Below are 17781 nucleotides of genomic sequence, written 5' to 3'. Positions count from 1 at the left end.
CAGACAGACAGAAGTTGAGAAGACTGATAATATTTCTCTATTAATACGTATATGTAGCCAATATCAGAATATAGGGTAAGGACAGTGGATGGGCACATAGGGAAGTGATGGAGGGGAGAATAACAGGGGGTTGGATGAAGAATGGGGGTACGGGAACCAATGGCTGACGGCTAGGCGGGCGGCCAGACCCACCATGGACACATTGCGATGGATGGCGGGAATGTGGTGGGTCTGTGCAGATCAAGAATTCATTTACTAAAAGAAAGGGTCAGTAGATGTAGGTGTTGGCTGAAGCTCTGGGTCCTGAGCGAATTGAGGCTCAAAGGGAGCACGCAGGGGGTGCCTGGCTTGTGACTGGGTCGAGGAAGTATGGCGGATAAATCACGACTGGACGGTTGTGATGGACTGAGACGGGGTAGATGACAGATAAATGGTCGTGACACAGGACGGAGCAGAGAATCAAACGGTGCCTGTGTGGCGATGGGTTCCAAGTACATGGGAAGTGGCTCATGGGCTGTCTGGGGAGTCAGAGGACAATGGACGCTTGGCAGGCACCCCATGGATTCTCCATGGATGGGTGGGGATCATACGGTGAAAGGATGTGCAGGTTACGTAGCAGGAGCTACAGTTCAGCAGATGGGCTGGTGGAAGGTGAGTGGTGGGTGAGCACAGGTAAAGAGCTGGTGCATGCAAGGAGGGTTAACGTAGAGACGGACGGCTAGTGACTAGCGAAGGAAAACTGTTGAATGGGCAGTCAGCCGGGGCGAGGGGACGGTGCGAGGCTGTGGACGGAGGGGCTGTTGGAGGGACAGTCAGCCGGGGCGAGGGGACGGTGCGAGGCTGTGGACGGAGGGGCTGTTGGAGGGACAGTCAGCCGGGGCGAGGGGACGGTGCGAGGCTGTGGACGGAGGGGCTGTTGGAGGGACAGTCAGCCGGGGCGAGGCTGTGGATGGAGGGGCTGTTGGAGGGACAGTCAGCCGGGGCGAGGCTGTGGACGGAGGGGCTGTTGGAGGGACAGTCAGCCGGGGCGAGGGGATGGTGCAAGGCTGTGGACGGAGGGGCTGTTGGAGGGACAGTCAGCCGGGGCGAGGGGACGGTGCGAGGCTGTGGATGGAGGGGCTGTTGGAGGGACAGTCAGCCGGGGCGAGGCTGTGGACGGAGGGGCTGTTGGAGGGACAGTCAGCCGGGGCGAGGCTGTGGACGGAGGGGCTGTTGGAGGGACAGTCAGCCGGGGCGAGGCTGTGGACGGAGGGGCTGTTGGATGGGTGGTTTACCACATCCCAAAGTATCTAGACTAAGTATCTAGATGGATTTGGGGTGTGTGAAGGGCGAGAAATGGCAGGATGACGAAGATCTAGAGGATGTGGCAGGATCGACACTGAGTGGGCAGAGAAGGTGGTGAGATGGCAGGTGATGCTTAGAACCTGACTGGATGATGGCTAGCTGATGGTTGGCATTATATGCAAATGAATCATGGCTGATTGGAAAAGTCAGGGGGAAAGGAGAGAATACAGATGGAGAGACTGCGAATGGGCGGGTGGTACAAGGTGCACAGGAACGGGTGGACGCAAAGGCTGGACTTGGGAGCTGCAGGAGACGCTGCTCCACGGAGTGCAGCTGGATGCAGAGCGTGGTAAGTGACTGCAGGGTCACACTCACAATGGACTGGTGGCCAAGGCCGGGAATGCCCGAGTCACAGCAGGGGAGCGGTGGGCTGAGAGGGAATGGTGACAGGTATACCCATACGGTTTGTGCCTAGTAGGTAGTGGATGAGCCGTGGCAGTTGGGGGGTGGTGAACGGATGGAAGGTAAATGGGGCTTGTGGGCAGGCAGGGGGTGACACTGGATGCTGCGTGTCAGTAGGTGTTGTTTGTAAATGTTGCATGTTACATCATTGGTGGTGGACATCAGTGGAGGCTGATGGGGCAGTTACGCAGCCTGACCCCCATGCCTGCTCCTGTACACACCGAGGGGCACTGTGGTATGCTCCAGGCTGTTCCACTCCTCTGGAGCCTGGGACTGAGGAGAAAGACAAGGGGAGCTCCCCACGTGGCCGCAACGGCCGGTGCTGTGCCGATCCAGAGCCAGGAGCCAGGAACTTCCTCCAGGTCTCCCACCTGGATGCAGGATCCCAAGGCTTTGGGCCGTCCTTGACTGCTTTCCCAGGCCACAAGCAGGGAGCTGGATGGGAAGTGGAGCTGCTAGGATTAGAACCAGCGCCCATATGGGATCCCGGTGCATCCAAGACAAGGACTTTAGCCGCTAGGCCACGACGCGGGGCCCAGTCCTCTTCCCTTCTCTTGTCCCAACTGGGGCTCCCCTTGCTACGTACCCATGACTATAGAATCTTGCACCCTGAGGCTCAGGGCCCAGCATCCGCCATAGCCAGGCTCAGGTACCTGGGGAGAGGCTGGGCTGGGAGGGTCAGAGTGAGAGGGACAGGCCAGGCGGAGGAGCAGGCTGAGCAGGAGGAGGGAAGGCAACCAGCAAGTGCAGAACAAGCCTAGTGTGGAGGCTCCGGGCCAGCGGCCAGTGCTCCAGCACAGGCGGGGAGTGTGACGCCCCGGTGACCAGGGGCAGTTGGACAGGAGGATGAGGAGAGGAGCTCTGTGCCTGAGCTCCCTGGGGACAGAATGGTGTGGGTTCCCCAGGCCCCCGGCTCTGGAGACAGCAATGCGTGGGGGGCAGGGGACTGTGCTGCTGGGGTGTGGGCCAAGAGAGCTCATAATGCCCACTGCCCACGCTGGTGCCGGACCCTGGCACTGGTGGAGATGTGCTCTCTACCCACCCTTGGCTGGCTCCAGGTGACGGCCCAGTCACCCTGCAGCATGCTTCTTCCTCTCTGGGTACGCCCCTCTCCAGCCCTTGGCCCTCCTGCCCTGTTTTCAGTGGCCACTGGTTTTCCGCTGTCTGGGGCTCTGAGTTCACTCCCGTCTCTGGCCTGGCTGCCCTGTGCTTTAGCTCAGTTTTCGCTTCTGTACTGGATGGGGGCGGTGGAGGGCCAGGTGGGTGTGGCCTGGCTGCCCACAGCCCCCTGCAGGGTGTGCCCCTCTCTGGCCTCCCTGGGCCTCAGGGGACCTCAGCTGAACTAGGCGGAGGGGAGTTGTCCCCAAAGAGCAGCCGTTCAAAGGGACAAGCCTGGAGCCTGGGGTGGCAGGTAGGATCCAGCACCAGCTGTGACCACCTGTCCCCGTCTTTGCAGGTGGTGGAAGTGGCCCCAACGTGAGCACCCCCAGCCTACAGTTCTACAGCCTCCCCTGCTGAGGGGGTTGCAGGACTTGTAGGGAAGGCACATGGTTGGGGTCCCAGGGGCCCATGACCTGGGGCCTGCCTTGCCTCACTGCTGGCCTTAGCACACCCACTGCGGTGGCAGGTGCAGTTGCTTGTTGCTTGGTACAAAGACCTGTAGAGCTCCAGCAGCCTGACTGGGGGAACAGGTCTGGGAACTGCCTGGGTCTCTCCCATCCACGCTTTGAGCCTGGATGGGGCCTGGGGAGGGGTCAAGGGGGCTTCCAGCGGAAGGTAGGAGACCAGCACGCAGGAGGACGTCCAGCATCCAGATATCGGGAAGGAAGCCCTGAACTGGCAAAGGGAGACGGGGGATCAGCCCAGGCTGGGGGCCAGGGGGCTGCCTGCTCTGCTGCCCTCGGACGCCCAGTGGGCCACCCAGTCTTATTTGTGGTCCTGGGTTCTGAGAGGCCTTGGCTAGGGCCATGGTGGGAGGTGGCCATGTACCCTGCAGCCACAGAGAGGGAGACCTGCCTGGCTGGGCAAAGACACCATGCTGGGATAGGCATACAGGCAGGCCCCAGGTGCCAGGACAGGCAGGCAGGCCCTGGGTGCCAGGACAGGCAGGTCCCGGGTGCTAGGACAGGCAGGCCCCAGGTGCCAGGACAGGCAGGCAGGCCCCGGGTGCCGGGACAGGCAGGCAGGCCCCGGGTGCTGGGACAAGCAGTCAAGCCCCAGGTGCCAGGACAGGCAGGCAGGCCCTGGGTGCTGGGACAGGCAGGCCCCAGGTGCTGGGGCAGGCAGGCAGGCCTCGGGTGCTAAGCAGTGGACCAGCCCACAAAGGGGAGAAACCTCCCAGTGTGGCCAGTGACCTCCATCCTGCAAAGGCATTAAATGGGAGGCAGAAACAAAGAACAGCAGGTTGCCATGGCAACAGAATGCCCCCTCTGTGCTGGTGGTGGCCAGGGGGCGGGGAGCAGCAGGGAAGACCCCAGGCCCGGGGCACAAGGAGGAGCTGCAGCTCATCTTGGGGAGGCCTGTGTGTGCAGGCACACACACACACACACACGTATGTCTGTGCACACACGGCTGGGGAGCAGACAGGCGTGATCTGGCCTTGACTTCCTTCCTGCTCCAGTCATTCAGGCTGGGCAATGGGACCCCCTGTGGAGAGTTCTAGAGGCCCCTGAAAAATGAGGAGAGGGCACACCCGGAGGGGGTGGGAGACAAATTCAACTGTAAGTCCCAGAGCGCTCCTGGCCTCTTCCCATCCCGATGGCAAAGCTTTGCCAGCCAGCACCCTGGGCTAGGACTGCAGACAGAAAGAGCTCTGTGTTAACTCTGCCTTCCAAATAAATAAAGGAATCTTTAAAATAAATAGAGGACTGCCCCTGGGGAGCTGCTGAGAGGCCCCAGTTCTGCTCCACATCCTCCACCCTGGCGCACGTGGGTGGAGGGTACTCCTGCTCCTGGCCCGCTTCACCCTCCCCTCCTCACCTTCTCAGGGGTCTGCCGGGCCGCAGCCCTCAACCAACACGAAGGTCTTCGTGTCTCAGCAGCCCACTCCCCACGCCTGCTGGAGGGGGGGACTGAATAACCCCTAAGGCTGCGAAGTCACTGAACTGGCCACCAGGGCGTGTCGTGGCCTGCTGGCCCTGGGGCTGGTCAGGAGGGACAAAACCTGCAGGTAGCCCCCCAAAATCATGGCAGAAGGCAAGGCGCAGGTGCAGGGGTTGCCTGGCAGCCTTTCTGCCCCCGGGTGTGACGGCGCTATTTACAGAGAATGACGGGCTAACTGGGAACAGGAACTCAGACCCACATCCCACAGCCTGGCTCCGGGAAAGCCAGGCCCTGAGCCATTCCCCCACAGCTGTGTGGCTAAGGGCAGCTCACCAAGCCCCAGGGCCCACGCTGGACCCTGGCCCTGGGTCCTGGGCGTTGCTGCTTCCCGCTCATGTCCCCTGGACTCTGCTGGGAACACTGGAGGCCAGCCTCAATGATAGGAAAGGCCCCCTGGCCGGCTGGGCACCCCTTGGTGTGTGAACTGAACTCTCGTTTATTTTAAAGATTCCTTTATTTATTTGGAAGGCAGAGTTAACCCAGAGATCTTTCTATCTGCCAGTTCACTCTCCCCGAGGACCAGGCTGGGACAATCTGAGGCCAGGAGCCGGAAGTCTCCAGGGCCTCTGCTACCCTCCCAGGCACGTCAGCAGGGAGCCGGACCTGAAGCGGTGCAGCTGAGTCTGGACCCGGTGCCATGATATGGGATGCTGGCACTGCAGGCAGAGCTTAACCCGCTGCAACACGAGGCCCCTGAACTGGACTTCCAGAACCGAGGGCTTCGCTTCCCGGAGGAGGGGTGCGGCCCAGCTGCAGAGGGCATTTCCAGTACCTTCCAGTGTGTCACACACGGAATTCTGTGCCCTCAGCATTTGTGGCTCCATGCCTGAAACCCCTTTCAGAAGGTGACGTCGTGGTAAAGTGGCAGCAAGCACAGGAAAGGACTTCAGTGGACCCTAACCCAATAGGAAGGGGGTCAGACTCACTCACACACACTCACTCTCTCACACACACACACTCACTCACACACTCACTCACTCCCTCACACACTCACTCCCTCCCTCACACACATTCACACACACACACTCACTCCCTCACACACACTCATTCACACACATTCACACACACACTCCCTCCCTCACACACACTCACTCCCTCACACACACTCATTCACACACATTCACACACACACTCACTCCCTCACACACACTCATTCACACACATTCACACACACACTCACTCCCTCACACACACTCATTCACACACATTCACACACACACTCCCTCCCTCACACACACTCACTCCCTCACACACACTCACTCCCTCACACACATTCACACACACACATTCACACACACACTCCCTCACACACACTCATTTACACACATTCACACACACACTCCCTCCCTCACACACACTCCCTCCTTCACACACACTCACTCCCTCACACACATTCACACACACACATTCACACACACACACCCTCACACACACTCATTCACACACATTCACACACACACTCCCTCCCTCACACACACTCTCTCCCTCACACACATTCACACACTCCCTCCCTCACACACACTCACACACACTCCCTCCCTCACACACACACTCACACACACACTCCCTCCCTCACACACATTCACACACACACACTCACTCCCTCACACACACTCACTCCCTCACACACATTCACACACACACTCCCTCCCTCACACACATTCACACACACACTCCCTCCCTCACACACATTCACACACACACACTCACTCCCTCACACACACTCACTCCCTCACACACATTCACACACACACTCCCTCCCTCACACACACTCACTCCCTCACACACATTCACACACACACTCCCTCCCTCACACACATTCACACACACACACTCACTCCCTCACACACACTCACTCCCACACATTCACACACACTCCCTCCCTCACACACACTCACACACTCTCAGGAGGGCCATGGGGCAGGTCCAGAGAGAGGCCTCAGAAGGAACCCACCCCAGCCTGGTTCCAGACTTGTGCCTGGGGAGCGGCCAGGGGGTAATTGACTCCTCTCCTCGAGGTCGAGGTCAGAGGCCACAGCTTTTGGTCACAGTGGCCCCGGCCCCAGTAGGGCATAGACTACATGCTGCAGGTGGCCCCGGGGCCAGTAAGGAGAGTCACCCTGTGTCTTCCCAGGACCCTTAGCCTCCCCTACCCCCCTGCTTCCCTGCCTCCCCCTCTCCCCCTGCTCTCCCCTCTCCTTGCCGTCCCCTGCCTCAACCCTCCTCCCTCTGCCTCCCCGTCTTCCCCCTGCCTCCCCATGCCTCCCATCCCTCTGTGCAGGCGCCAGCCAGGCCAGCGTGGGACAGGCCTGGATCTGTTCCCCTTGGAGTTTCCCTGGGTTTCTTTCCTAGGATGCTGGCGACAGAATGTCCGTGGAGGGATCCCCTGCCCCCTTCGGGCTGCGCTCCCTCTCAGCAGGCTTCCCACTGCATCTTCATTCCAGAACTGTCCCCTACAAGACCCCCAGTGCGCCCTGCCTGTTCCTAGGGGTCCCTCTCTCTTCCTAACTCCCTGTGCTGTGGGAAAGAGCAAACAGCTCCCAGCTGTCCGCCTGCCCAGGCCCTCACTCCAAGACTGGGTCGAGCTGCCAAGGGGTGCTGGAGGCCCTGGCCAGAGGGAGGCCCTTGGGCTCCAAGGGGCTGGCCTCAGCATCACCCCCCACCACCAAGAGCCACTCTGGCTGTCCGCTCTGGTCGTCTTCCTTGTTCCCTGAGCCCAAGCTGCCAGGGCTCAAAGGTTACTTACTTATGGAATGAAAGGGGGCAGGAACTTTGTAGAAAGTGAAAGCCATGGATGGGGCTAGGGGCGGGGCCAAGGCGGGGCTGGGGTGGGGCCGGAGGGTCCAGCAGCGATGACCACAGCTGGGAAGTCCCAGCTGCTGGTCACTCACTCGGCTGCTCCGGAGGCCCCAGAGCCCAGGCCCTCACAGGGCCCCTGTCCGGGCCCAGATCTGCTTCTTCATTTTACAGGTACGTTCCAGGCAGGTGGGGAGGAGCACACAGGGTGGGACTGGAGAGCAGGTGGCTTCGGCTGAGAGTCAGGCTGGCGGAGCAGAGCAAGGGTGCGCGGGCACGTAGCACATATAGGCACATGGAGACAGCAGCCCACCCCGCACACCCTCTGGGGTCCCCAGGGAGACACAGACCCCTGACTGCAAGCCCACACTCCTCTCTCGGAATTTCCCTTGGACACTTGGCCAGTGCCAGCCCTGCCTGGGAACCCAGCAGCTTCTACTCCACTCCCTGCCCTGGGGGCTGCTGGGCAAAGGGCAGACGCAACCTGGACCCTGTAATTGTCACTCCCTCATGGGGGGTGTGCCCGCGTAGCTAGGACCCGCCCAGAGCAGGAGGGGCTGACAGCCGGAGGAGGACGTCTTGGAGAAGGAGCAGCTTCGGTTAGGCGAGCAGCTGGAGAAGGTGGGGCCGAGGCTGCTGGGGCAAAGAGGACAGTGTGTAAAGGCGCTGGGAGAGGTGAGCGCTCCTGGCCAGTCTGAATGACGGGCGGGCAGAGCTCAAGGCCAAGGACTTCAGCCCAGGAGGAGCCTGTGGGCTCCCCCTGTTGCTTGGCAGTTTCTCCCCCCAGTTTCTGTGTTGCTGCTACTGCAAAGGGGGCACCTTTGATACATATAATCTAAAAAAGTGACATAAAGTAAAAGAGGTCTTTCCTCCATTGATTCACTCCAACAGCCAGGGCCCAAGTGAGGAGCCTGGGTCTCCCACATGGCACAGGGGCCCGGCACTTGGGCAGTCCTCCACTGCACTGCCAGGCCACCAGCAGCGAGCTGGGTCTCCCACATGGCACAGGGGCCCGGCACTTGGGCAGTCCTTCACTGCACTGCCAGGCCACCAGCAGCGAGCTGGGTCTCCCACATGGCACAGGGGCCCGGCACTTGGGCAGTCCTTCACTGCACTGCCAGGCCACCAGCAGCGAGCTGGGTCTCCCACATGGCACAGGGGCCCGGCACTTGGGCAGTCCTCCACTGCGCTCCCAGGCCACCAGCAGCAAGCTGGGTGCAAGCGAACTCTGGCACAGGATGCTAATACGGCAGGTACCGACACCATGATGCCAACCCCCAGCGCCTTGTTCTAAGAGGTTGGCTGGGGCATATGGAAGGAATTCGTTGTATTTACCCAGCCAACCAAGAGAATTCTTAAATTCAGCTTCAGCAATATTCCATCTTGGATTTACGGAGCAATCAGATCCTGAGTGTCTTTCCATCTCCTAGTTGATTTCCTTGTTCTGTGGCCTTCCCAGTTCTTCCAGGCAGATGTTCAAAGCAGGTCCTGACCCTTCCGCAGCTGCCCAGGAAAGCTCTCCAGGGATGCCACTGCCCCAGGAGCCTGCAGACAGCCCAAGGGGCCCGGGAGGTGGGCGGTCTCAGGGCACTGGGGGTGCCACTGAGTGGCAGCTGGGTCACAGGAGGGGGATGCAGGCCTGCCCACGGGCACTGCCTGGTGCGGTGGCTGGGGTGGCAGGGCTGGGCAGGTTTCGGGAAAGAGGGGTAGAGGTGCTAGGTGGGGGAGCCCAGGATAGGACTTCCCCCAGAACCCGGCCATCCACCCTGCCATGGTATGCACTGACTGGGGCTGAAGACAAGGCTGGGCCTGTGTCTCCAGGGCCTTGGAACTTGGCTGAGAGTGGCTGCACAGGGCTACCCTGGACAGGCAGGAGCCAGAGCCAGGGAGGGAGGGAGGTACGTGTTGGTGACCATTTCAGGCCTCCCCCAACTCTTTCAGGTTGCACTCCAGGTACCCCACCACCACCCCACGGATCATCCCACGTGCCTACAGGGCAGACAGGTGGGGGAACATGTGTGAGTTAGCTGGAACCCGAGTCAGATGTGGAGAGCCAAGAAGGCTAGGCCAGGAGGGGGAACAGCCTGGGCAACTGAAAGACTGGAGAGTTAGGGTGCAGGGGTGCAGCTGGAGCCCAGCCATTGCAGGAATCTTTGACTGCTAGGCTCTGGGGGAGAAGGGTGGTGGGGGCCATGTAAGGACCCATGTGGACTGCGAAAGGCCAGGAGTGGCTTCTGCCCAGTGGTCCCTGTGTACCCCACAGTTTGCCTCTGGGCTTCCCAGGGGATTATCAGCCCCCCTCCCACTGTGCCCCCATGTCTGCCTTAGCCTTCTTAGAAGGAGGGCTGAGGGGTCCCCAGATCAGCCTCACCTGCCTGGAACCCCAGGCTCCTGGTCTGGGACAGGGGAAAGACCAGGTATCTCTCTGCTTGACTGTGCTGGGGGATCTGACCTGTGTCAGGGGCTGGGCTCTCAGCCCATGCACGCCTACCCTCTTCCCACCAGACAGGGAGCCCAGAGCTCACAGAAGGGCTGCTGGGGAGGGGCTGAGTCAGGCAGGGTCCCTGAACCTCACATGAGTGCCAATGACCTGTGGCCAGGGCGGGACCGATAAGGGCCCCATCAATTACTTGAGCCTGTCCTGCCTGTCCCAGGACAGAAAGAGGGTGCCTAGGTGACCCTGCATTGACACCTGTCTGCAGGGGGAGTACAAGGGGCAGGGGGAGAGAGAGGGGGAGGGTTCCTTCTAGCCCAGGCAAGCCCTGGGTGGGGGAAAGTCAGTTCCTGCCTCAGTCACCCAGGCTTAGGTGCTGGCCCCTGCGGAGCCCTTAGAGGTGGGCCGGGGGCTCTGCCTCTGGTCTGGCTAGGACCCTAGCCCATCCACACCTTTTTCTGACTTCAGTGCCCTGGGTGGGTGGCGGGGGCGGGTGTAAAGTGAGCCCTTGTGGGCCTGCAGCCATCCATGACCCATGCCCTGTTTGCTCAGCCAGCTGTGGGCGGGCAAAGCTCTGCCCCTCTGCCCCCTACGCCCCCCAGCTTAGTCCATAGCCAGGAAAGCAAATACAGCAGCACAGGCTGGAGGGGGGTGAGGGACCCTGCGGTAGCCCCTCCCCACTCCCTGTTGTGGAGATAAACTGGGTGACAAGTGTTGGGAACCCCCAATTCCTGCAGCTAAATATAGACCCCAGCTCCTCCCGCTGGCTCCCTAGCCGGCTGTGGGGCCATGATAAGTGGCCCTGACTGGCACTTTCAAGTCTCACAGCCATCCCTCACACTCTAGTACCTACTGAAGGGGCCCCTGTGAGCAGCCTGGCTAGGCTTCAGGGGCTGAACTAAGGTGCTGCAGTGTGAGTGGGGACTTTGAGGGGAGCTCAGAGTGGGTGACCTAAAGTCCAGAAAATCCTCTGTGTGGGTCCCAGTCCCCACCAATGGGCATGGGGGGCTGGGCCCAAGTGTCTGTGTCTTCACCCCCACTCCAGCTCTGACGGGAAAGGCTGGCACATGCTGGGCCTCCCCAGCACCCTGCTGGCCCCTGGGCGTGCTGGGCACACACTGGGCCTCCCTAGCACCCTGCTGGCCCCTGGGCGTGCTGGGCACACGCTGGGCCTCCCCAGCACCCTGCTGGCCCCTGGGCGTGCTGGGCACACACTGGGCCTCCCCAGCACCCTGCTGGCCCCTGGGCGTGCTGGGCACACACTGGGCCTCCCCAGCACCCTGCTGGCCCCTGGGCGTGCTGGGCACACACTGGGCCTCCCCAGCACCCTACCTACTCCCTCTCCCATAGTGCCCTGCTGCCAAGATGCCTTCGCCGAGGACAGTGACCCCTGGGCTAGAGCCGGGAGGCTCCAAGCATCCTGCCGAGCCTCAGACCCCCACTCAGGGCAGGCTCAGCGACCACACGGATGATTCCATGAAGCTGGGCCTGGGCACCCTGAGGCAGGCTTTCCTGCGGAGAAGCCTGCGGGCTGGCACGCTGCCCACCAAGGAGGACGCTGGCCGGCCCCGGAGGAGCTCCCTGTTCCGGTCTTTACGGTACACCCAGGAGGAGCGCTCAGCCACCAGGCGGGCCCTGGTCGCCGGCACGCCAGAGGAGCCCTCAAGGGCCCCACCAGATGCCCGCCAGCAGGCATCCACTGGGGTTGGCCTGGAGGAGCCAGGATCCCAAACAGGTGAGGAGCCAGGAGGTTGGGCCACCTGCCTGCAGTCTCCCAGCATGTATGAAGGGGTCCCAGAACCACAACCCCTCTGCTGCTTTTAGGAGCCCGGCTCCTGACCACAGCAGAGCCACATGCCAGACCACAGCTGTCTCGGATCGCATGGTCACAGAGTGTGGGGGAAGCCACTGCAGATGCAGGTTCCACGGTCACAGGGTGTAGTGGAGGGAGAGCAGGAAGCCAGCAGCCACGTTGCTGTTGGCCCCTGAACTCCCTTGGACACATGGGACCTGAGCTCTGACCCCATTAGACTTGCTATCAGGCCCAGGAGGCCACAGGTGCAGCTGGGAGAGCTGGAGGTGGGGCCAGCGCAGGGATCTTCCCTCCAGGCCAGGCTCCTGGCCCTAGGGGGTGGATGCCTCTCCCCAGCTTCCAGCTCTGAGCCGGTCCTGAACTGGCTGTTCCTCCCACCTGCTCTTGCAGAAGACAAATCTGTGGCCGACCTCATCACCCAGCGGGAACTGCGGGCTGCCTTCGAGCAGCTGCAGCGCCTGGAGAAGCAGCTGGAACACGAAAAAACCTTGGGCAGCTTCGGGCAGGACCCCACGGCCTACGCGCGGCGCGCCATGGACCTGTGCTTGCACTATGACGGCCTGGCAGCCGAGATGTCCTCCATCGTGAAGGATACGCTGGGGCCCGAAGGGGTGGACGCGGCCACCCTGGGCGAGCTGGCACATGTGGTATGTGCCGAGGAACAGGCCCACCCGGAGCCCCCGCCCGATGGCAACTTCCTGCTCACGCCCCGTCACTGGCGCAGCCACTGGGAGGACGCGGTGCAGCGCAGCGTCCGGGAGCGCGTGCAGGCCGCGGGTGTGGGGGCCACATCAGGGCTGGCCCAGCTGCTGGCGGACCTCGGCAATTTGGTCCGCCAGGACCTGCACAAGGTGCGGCTGGAGGTGCAACCCGCATACGCGGCCGCTGGCCTTCCAGCATGGGAGACCTACCTGCGAGCCTTCCATGGGGCCGTGGCCCAGCGCCTGCAGGAGCTGGCGGGCCATGCCCGTGGCGGCGAGCAGCTCTACCTGGTGCTGGACTGGGCGGCCAACGTCTATGGCAGGTGAGGCCGGCCGCGCGCAGGGGCTTTCGCTGCTTGCCAGGCAAGGTGGAGGCAGCCCCTAACCCCCCGGGGAAGAGCTAGCCGCTAGCATCCTTGCCTGGCTCAGGACCAGGTGTGCTTTGGCTGCAGCTTTTCATCCATGCGTGTGGCTTCTGGTTGCTGGAAGGTGGAGGAGGCACGGGGAATGCCCTGCGCTGGCCCACGAGGTGCCAGTGGGCAGAGAAGAGAAGCCAAGCTTTTTGCATGAGATGCGCCCAGGGTTCACAGTGCTTGCTGGAACCGGGGCCACGTCAAAGGAGGGGCAAGGGGCAGCCTGCTGGGACCTTGCCCCACCCTTTACCGTGTGACAGGGACCCCATCCTGAGGCCCCCAGTGCTGTGTGCCCCCCTCTACTGAGCCTGCCCCTCTCTGGGCTGGGTGCTGGGCAGTGCCAAGGGGGAAGACACTAGGGGTGCCCTGGGAATGACGAGGGTTGAGGTCCTCCGGAGGACTGCCTGGCCAGGTCTGCGTGTGCAGCTAGCGGCTGGAATTCCAGGGATCCAGATGCTGTGGCAGGCTCCTTGGGGGGTGGACATGGGAACCAAGGCCCAGGTCCCCTAGTCTGCAGACCTGGCCAGAGCAGGGCAGGTGGCACTGCCCTCCAGAGCCCTGCCCTGCCTTCCAGTCCCAACTTCCTGGAAACCCCGGACCTGGCATTGCCCACTGAGCCGCTGCCCCCGCTCCTAGAGCCCCAGGTGTGGGCCGAACTGGAGAGCGACTACACCAACTTCCTGGAGGTGATCCAGGGTGGCAGTGGGCAGGGAGGCTGGTGGCTCAGCCTGCCAGGTGGGCTTTGTCCTGAAGGGCATGGCACGGGACCTCTGCTGCCAGCCAACCTCTCAGTGCACCTCTTGCCCCCAGAACAAGATCACCAGCTGCTTTGACCGCATCCTGGAGCTGGAGCAGAGCCAGTGGACGCCCACTGGTGCCCCCGAGGTCCTGCAAGGCCTGTACCACACGCAGTTGTCCATCGATGTCCACATGGTGCGGCCCGCAGGGGCGGGGCGGGGCTCATGCTTGGCACCTTGGCTAAGATCCTTATCCCCCAGGTGCCATAGGTAGGGAGGACCGAGACAGCCCCGGGGACACAGGGGACACGGGGAACCCCCAGGCTGGGGCAGGCTGGAGGTGTGGCGGGGGTGGATCCCGACGGCTGCGGGCTCAGCGTGTGGCACTGCCCGCAGCTCGTGGCGGAGCGTGTGAAGGCAAACAGCGCCATCTCACCGCAGCTGGAGGCCACCACCCTGCAAATTTGCGCGCGGGCACTCGGCTGCTTCCTTCGCAGGTGCGGGCTCAACCTTGGCCGGGCAGGGTGGAATAGACGGGTCGGGTCCCTGCGCGGCCGAGAAGGGCCCTCAAGGCCTCTGCCTGCGCCGTCCCCAGGTTTGAGAAGGCCTTTCTGGAGTCGCCAGCCATGCGGGAGCCGCATCTGGGCGCCTACATTAACGCCTGCGTGGAGATAAGGTGGGTCCCTGGCTGCCCGCCCCGACGGCGTGCCCGGGCAGGCCAGCAGAGGGCGAGCGCGCTCCAGGGGCGCCGCGGTCGGGGCAGTGTTGGCGAGGAGCGAGGCCAGGCGGAGCTGGACTCGGCCGGCTGCCCCTACCCAGTCCCCACCGCCACCCGGAAGGCGTGAGGGCGGGGCTTCCGTTGCCCTGGCATGCCCACTGCTTTGGGCTTCTTTTCGGCTTTCTCGTCCTTGGCACCTGCTTGCTGGGGCCATGGGGTTCAGGGCCTTCAAGGACTTCTGTGCGCGCCAGTCCCTGTGTCAGCACAGGACTGGGAAAGCGAAGGCCCAGACTGCATGGCTGGGTGTCCGCAGTGTCCGCAGCCTGGCGGTAACCAAGTGCTGCTGTCCCAACTCTCTTGTGCCCGAAGAATGGGCCAGGCTGGTCAGCCTGTGGCCTCTGGGGAGCATCCTGTGTCCCTGCGGAGGCAGCCCTCAGCTCAGCTCCTCCAGGGACCTCGGCTCCGCTGTGTCCCTGAGCACAGCCTGGCCCTTCTTTCCCTCAGTGTGACCAGGGGAAGCCACCACCATGGGGGGGGGGACTCCTTGGAGGGCACATGCCAGGCCTGCTTGTGTACCAGCTCCCATTGCCACAAGGGAAGAGGCCCTGTTCGTGCTGCCCTGGAGCCAGGGCACCCCTCTCTGACAGTCGACCAGGCTTAGCCGGATGCAGAGGGTGGCCACTGTGGTCTGAGGGCTCGGCCCCCAGCCTGCCACCCTCACCCACCTCGGTGTGTTTCCTGGCCCCCAGTGCGAACCTTCTGGCCAAGTTCCCAGGAGCCCTGGAGGAGCTCAGGCAGCCACTGGAGGCCATCACGTGCAACTTGCAGGAACACCTGACCCAAGTCTTTCAGCAGGATGTGCAGGTGCCTGGGCGGCCTTCCTCCCTCCCCTGCTGTCCCAGCCATGGCCAAGGGGTCCTAGGGCTGGGGTCAGAAGTCCGAGTGTCAATGGCAGTGGGACAGAGGGGAGTCCTCTACCAGGTGAGACCGGACGGCCCTCACTTCAGCCCCCCTTTCTAGGGGGTCAGCTCCCAAGCCTGGGCCAGGGCCAGGTCGCCCATCTGACACCCTCCTTCACCCTCAAGCCTGATCCAGGGCCTGGCTGGACCCCTGCCCCCAGAGCCAGGCCTGAAGGAGACCTTGTAGGAGAGGCCCTAGCGATATACTCTGGCTGGCCAGGGGCAGGCCCAGGAACCCCAGGACAGAAGGGGTCAGCAGTGGCCACCCAGGCGGCCAGGGAGAGGAGCGCTCGGAGTGAAGTCGCCCATGGCCCTCTGTTCCAGCTGCTCTTCAAGGCTGTGTGCACCAAAGACTGGCTGACCCAGGACACTCTGCAGCCCCTCATGGACAGGGTGGTGGCCTTCGCTGGCCACCTTGAGCATGTGGTCCCACCACAGTCGCAGGTAAGTGGAGGGCAGGCATGAGCTGGGAGTGCTCAGGGCTGGGGGCTCCCCACCCCTGACCCACCCGCACCTGCCCAGGAAGTGCTGCAGGACATCCACCGCCTGGTGGTCCGCGAGTACCTGGCCCAGGTGCTGAGGCCACGCGAGCGATTCCGGGGCGGCGAACGTGTCAGTGCCTCCCAGAAGATGAGTCTGGATGCCCAGGCCATCAGCGACACCTTCCGGGGCTTGGTGAGGCAGTGCTCATTGCCAGCTGTCCCTGACTGGCTGGGCTGCGGGGGTGCAGGTGGAGAGGGGGCCTGGTGTGTAAATTTGCATACATTTGCATACGGTGGGCGGGGTAATGAGTGGTGTGCAGGAGATCTTTGTGAGGGTCTTTGCTTGCAAGATGTCCACCCAGTACCCCCAGAGCACGTGCCCTTGGGACGGGGCGCTGCTACACTCCACCCCTTCTGAGCTGCTGGCCCTCACTCTCAGTGTGTTTCCGCTCAGTGCTCAGGGTGCTTGAGTCATTGGCGCCCAGTGGCAGGAGGCCTGCGAGGGTGCAAGGGGTGCGTGGGCGGCCTGCACACTTGTGCGTGTCTCCCTGGGCCCACAGGGCTCCCAGGCCGCATGGCTGGACCAAGCCATCCCGTGTGTGGCTGAAATCATGGGCGAGACCTATAAGGACGACATCCAGAGGCACCTGGACACCCTCATCCAGTCCTACCCCGACATCAGGTGTGTGGGCTGGGCAGTCGGTCCCCTGCAGTCAGTGGGCTGTGGCTGGGTGATGGAGGGAGGACTTGGGGCCAGCCCCAGCCAGGTACACGGCGAGGGGGTTGGAGGCTGCCCCTACAGCAGGGGCCGTGTGGCTTGGTTCACAGGACAGGATTCCCAGAGGGCAGGCACAACCAACCCCCGCTGCAGTCGGGGCAGGCTGGCGGCTGGGATCCATGGGCTGTTGGGGACCGCAAGTCATTGCAGGCCATGGAAATCCCACATCCAATTTCCGTGACCTTGGAGATTACCGAATGCAGAGTCCCCGGCCGCACACTCCCAGACTGGCTGCATCTGGCCTTTTCTTGGGGCGCCTAGGCTTCCCCAGCTTGGTCAGCCTGCGACCTCCACTCTGGGATCTAGCTAGTCTGCCGCTCCCGCGGGGCCCGTTTCCCACCCCTCTCCCCTCCTCCGTGGGCCCATCCTGAGCTGGCGCCTGTCCCCACAGGCGGGATCATGTCCTGGCCATCCTGGCATTGCGCCGCCTGGGGTCCCGGCGTAACCACAGCCTGCTGCAACATGCACAGAGCCTGCTGAGGGCCGCAGCCCAGGTGCCCCCGCGCCGCACGCTCTTCGACCAGATCGAGGTGCCCACCTCCGTGGACGTGCTTATCACCTGCCTCTAGTGTCCCGCCCCTCCCCCACCGCTGCCGGGAGCCCCGGGGGAGGGGCCGTCCCCTGCCAGCTGCCCAGCATGCCAGGAGTGCCAGGACACTCAAGCCTTTGTGGGGGAGTGGGCAGGGCATCCCCAACCCCAGGCTGAGCGCCCACAGAATATTTATTTATAAAACAAGTGTGAACTTCAGCCGTGTCTCTAAAAGAGGGATAGAGCCCGGGGGCTCCACTGAGGGACCCCTTCCGGCTCAGTGTGAAACGGAAGACAGCCTCAAGCCGGGCCTGCGGGTGGCAGAGGGCGCTGCTGCTGCTGCTGCTGCTGCATCCCCCCACCCCAGGGCAGGCGGAAGACACCTGGGCTTGTTCCGACGCTGGTGGGGGGTCTAAGTCACGGTGACCTCAGGGCTCAGTGTGGGGCTTCCAGGAGAATTCTGGGTTGCACCTGTAATCCCCCTTCTACCCAGGGGAGCTGGCACCGGCACTTGGCTGTAACCACATGTGGCTGCTGGGAAACATTTGCATGTTTGCTTTGGCAATCCCGGGG

The 17781-nt window shown here is 62.6% G+C and overlaps 1 protein-coding gene across 1 annotated transcript; it reads left to right on the top strand.

Moving 5' to 3' along the window:
• The first annotated feature begins 7755 nt into the window (after window positions 1-7755).
• EXOC3L4 (exocyst complex component 3 like 4) lies at window positions 7756-17257 on the top strand. The gene is made up of 12 exons (XM_040975032.1): window positions 7756-7818; window positions 11429-11813; window positions 12282-12915; window positions 13580-13691; window positions 13816-13938; window positions 14139-14239; window positions 14338-14418; window positions 15210-15324; window positions 15744-15863; window positions 15942-16094; window positions 16462-16583; window positions 17071-17257. Exons 2-12 carry the CDS (start codon window positions 11444-11446, stop codon window positions 17246-17248), a joined length of 2109 nt encoding a protein of 702 aa, XP_040830966.1. The 5' UTR covers window positions 7756-7818; window positions 11429-11443; the 3' UTR covers window positions 17249-17257.
• The last annotated feature ends 524 nt before the right edge of the window (window positions 17258-17781 follow it).

Source organism: Ochotona curzoniae, unplaced genomic scaffold, assembly GCF_017591425.1.
Source record: "Ochotona curzoniae isolate NIBS_2020 unplaced genomic scaffold, NIBS_Ocur_1.0 contig_2688, whole genome shotgun sequence".
In the NCBI taxonomy this organism is placed as follows: domain Eukaryota; kingdom Metazoa; phylum Chordata; class Mammalia; order Lagomorpha; family Ochotonidae; genus Ochotona; species Ochotona curzoniae.
Note: the sequence above shows the minus strand (reverse complement) of the source record. Positions and strands in the feature narration are given on the sequence as shown.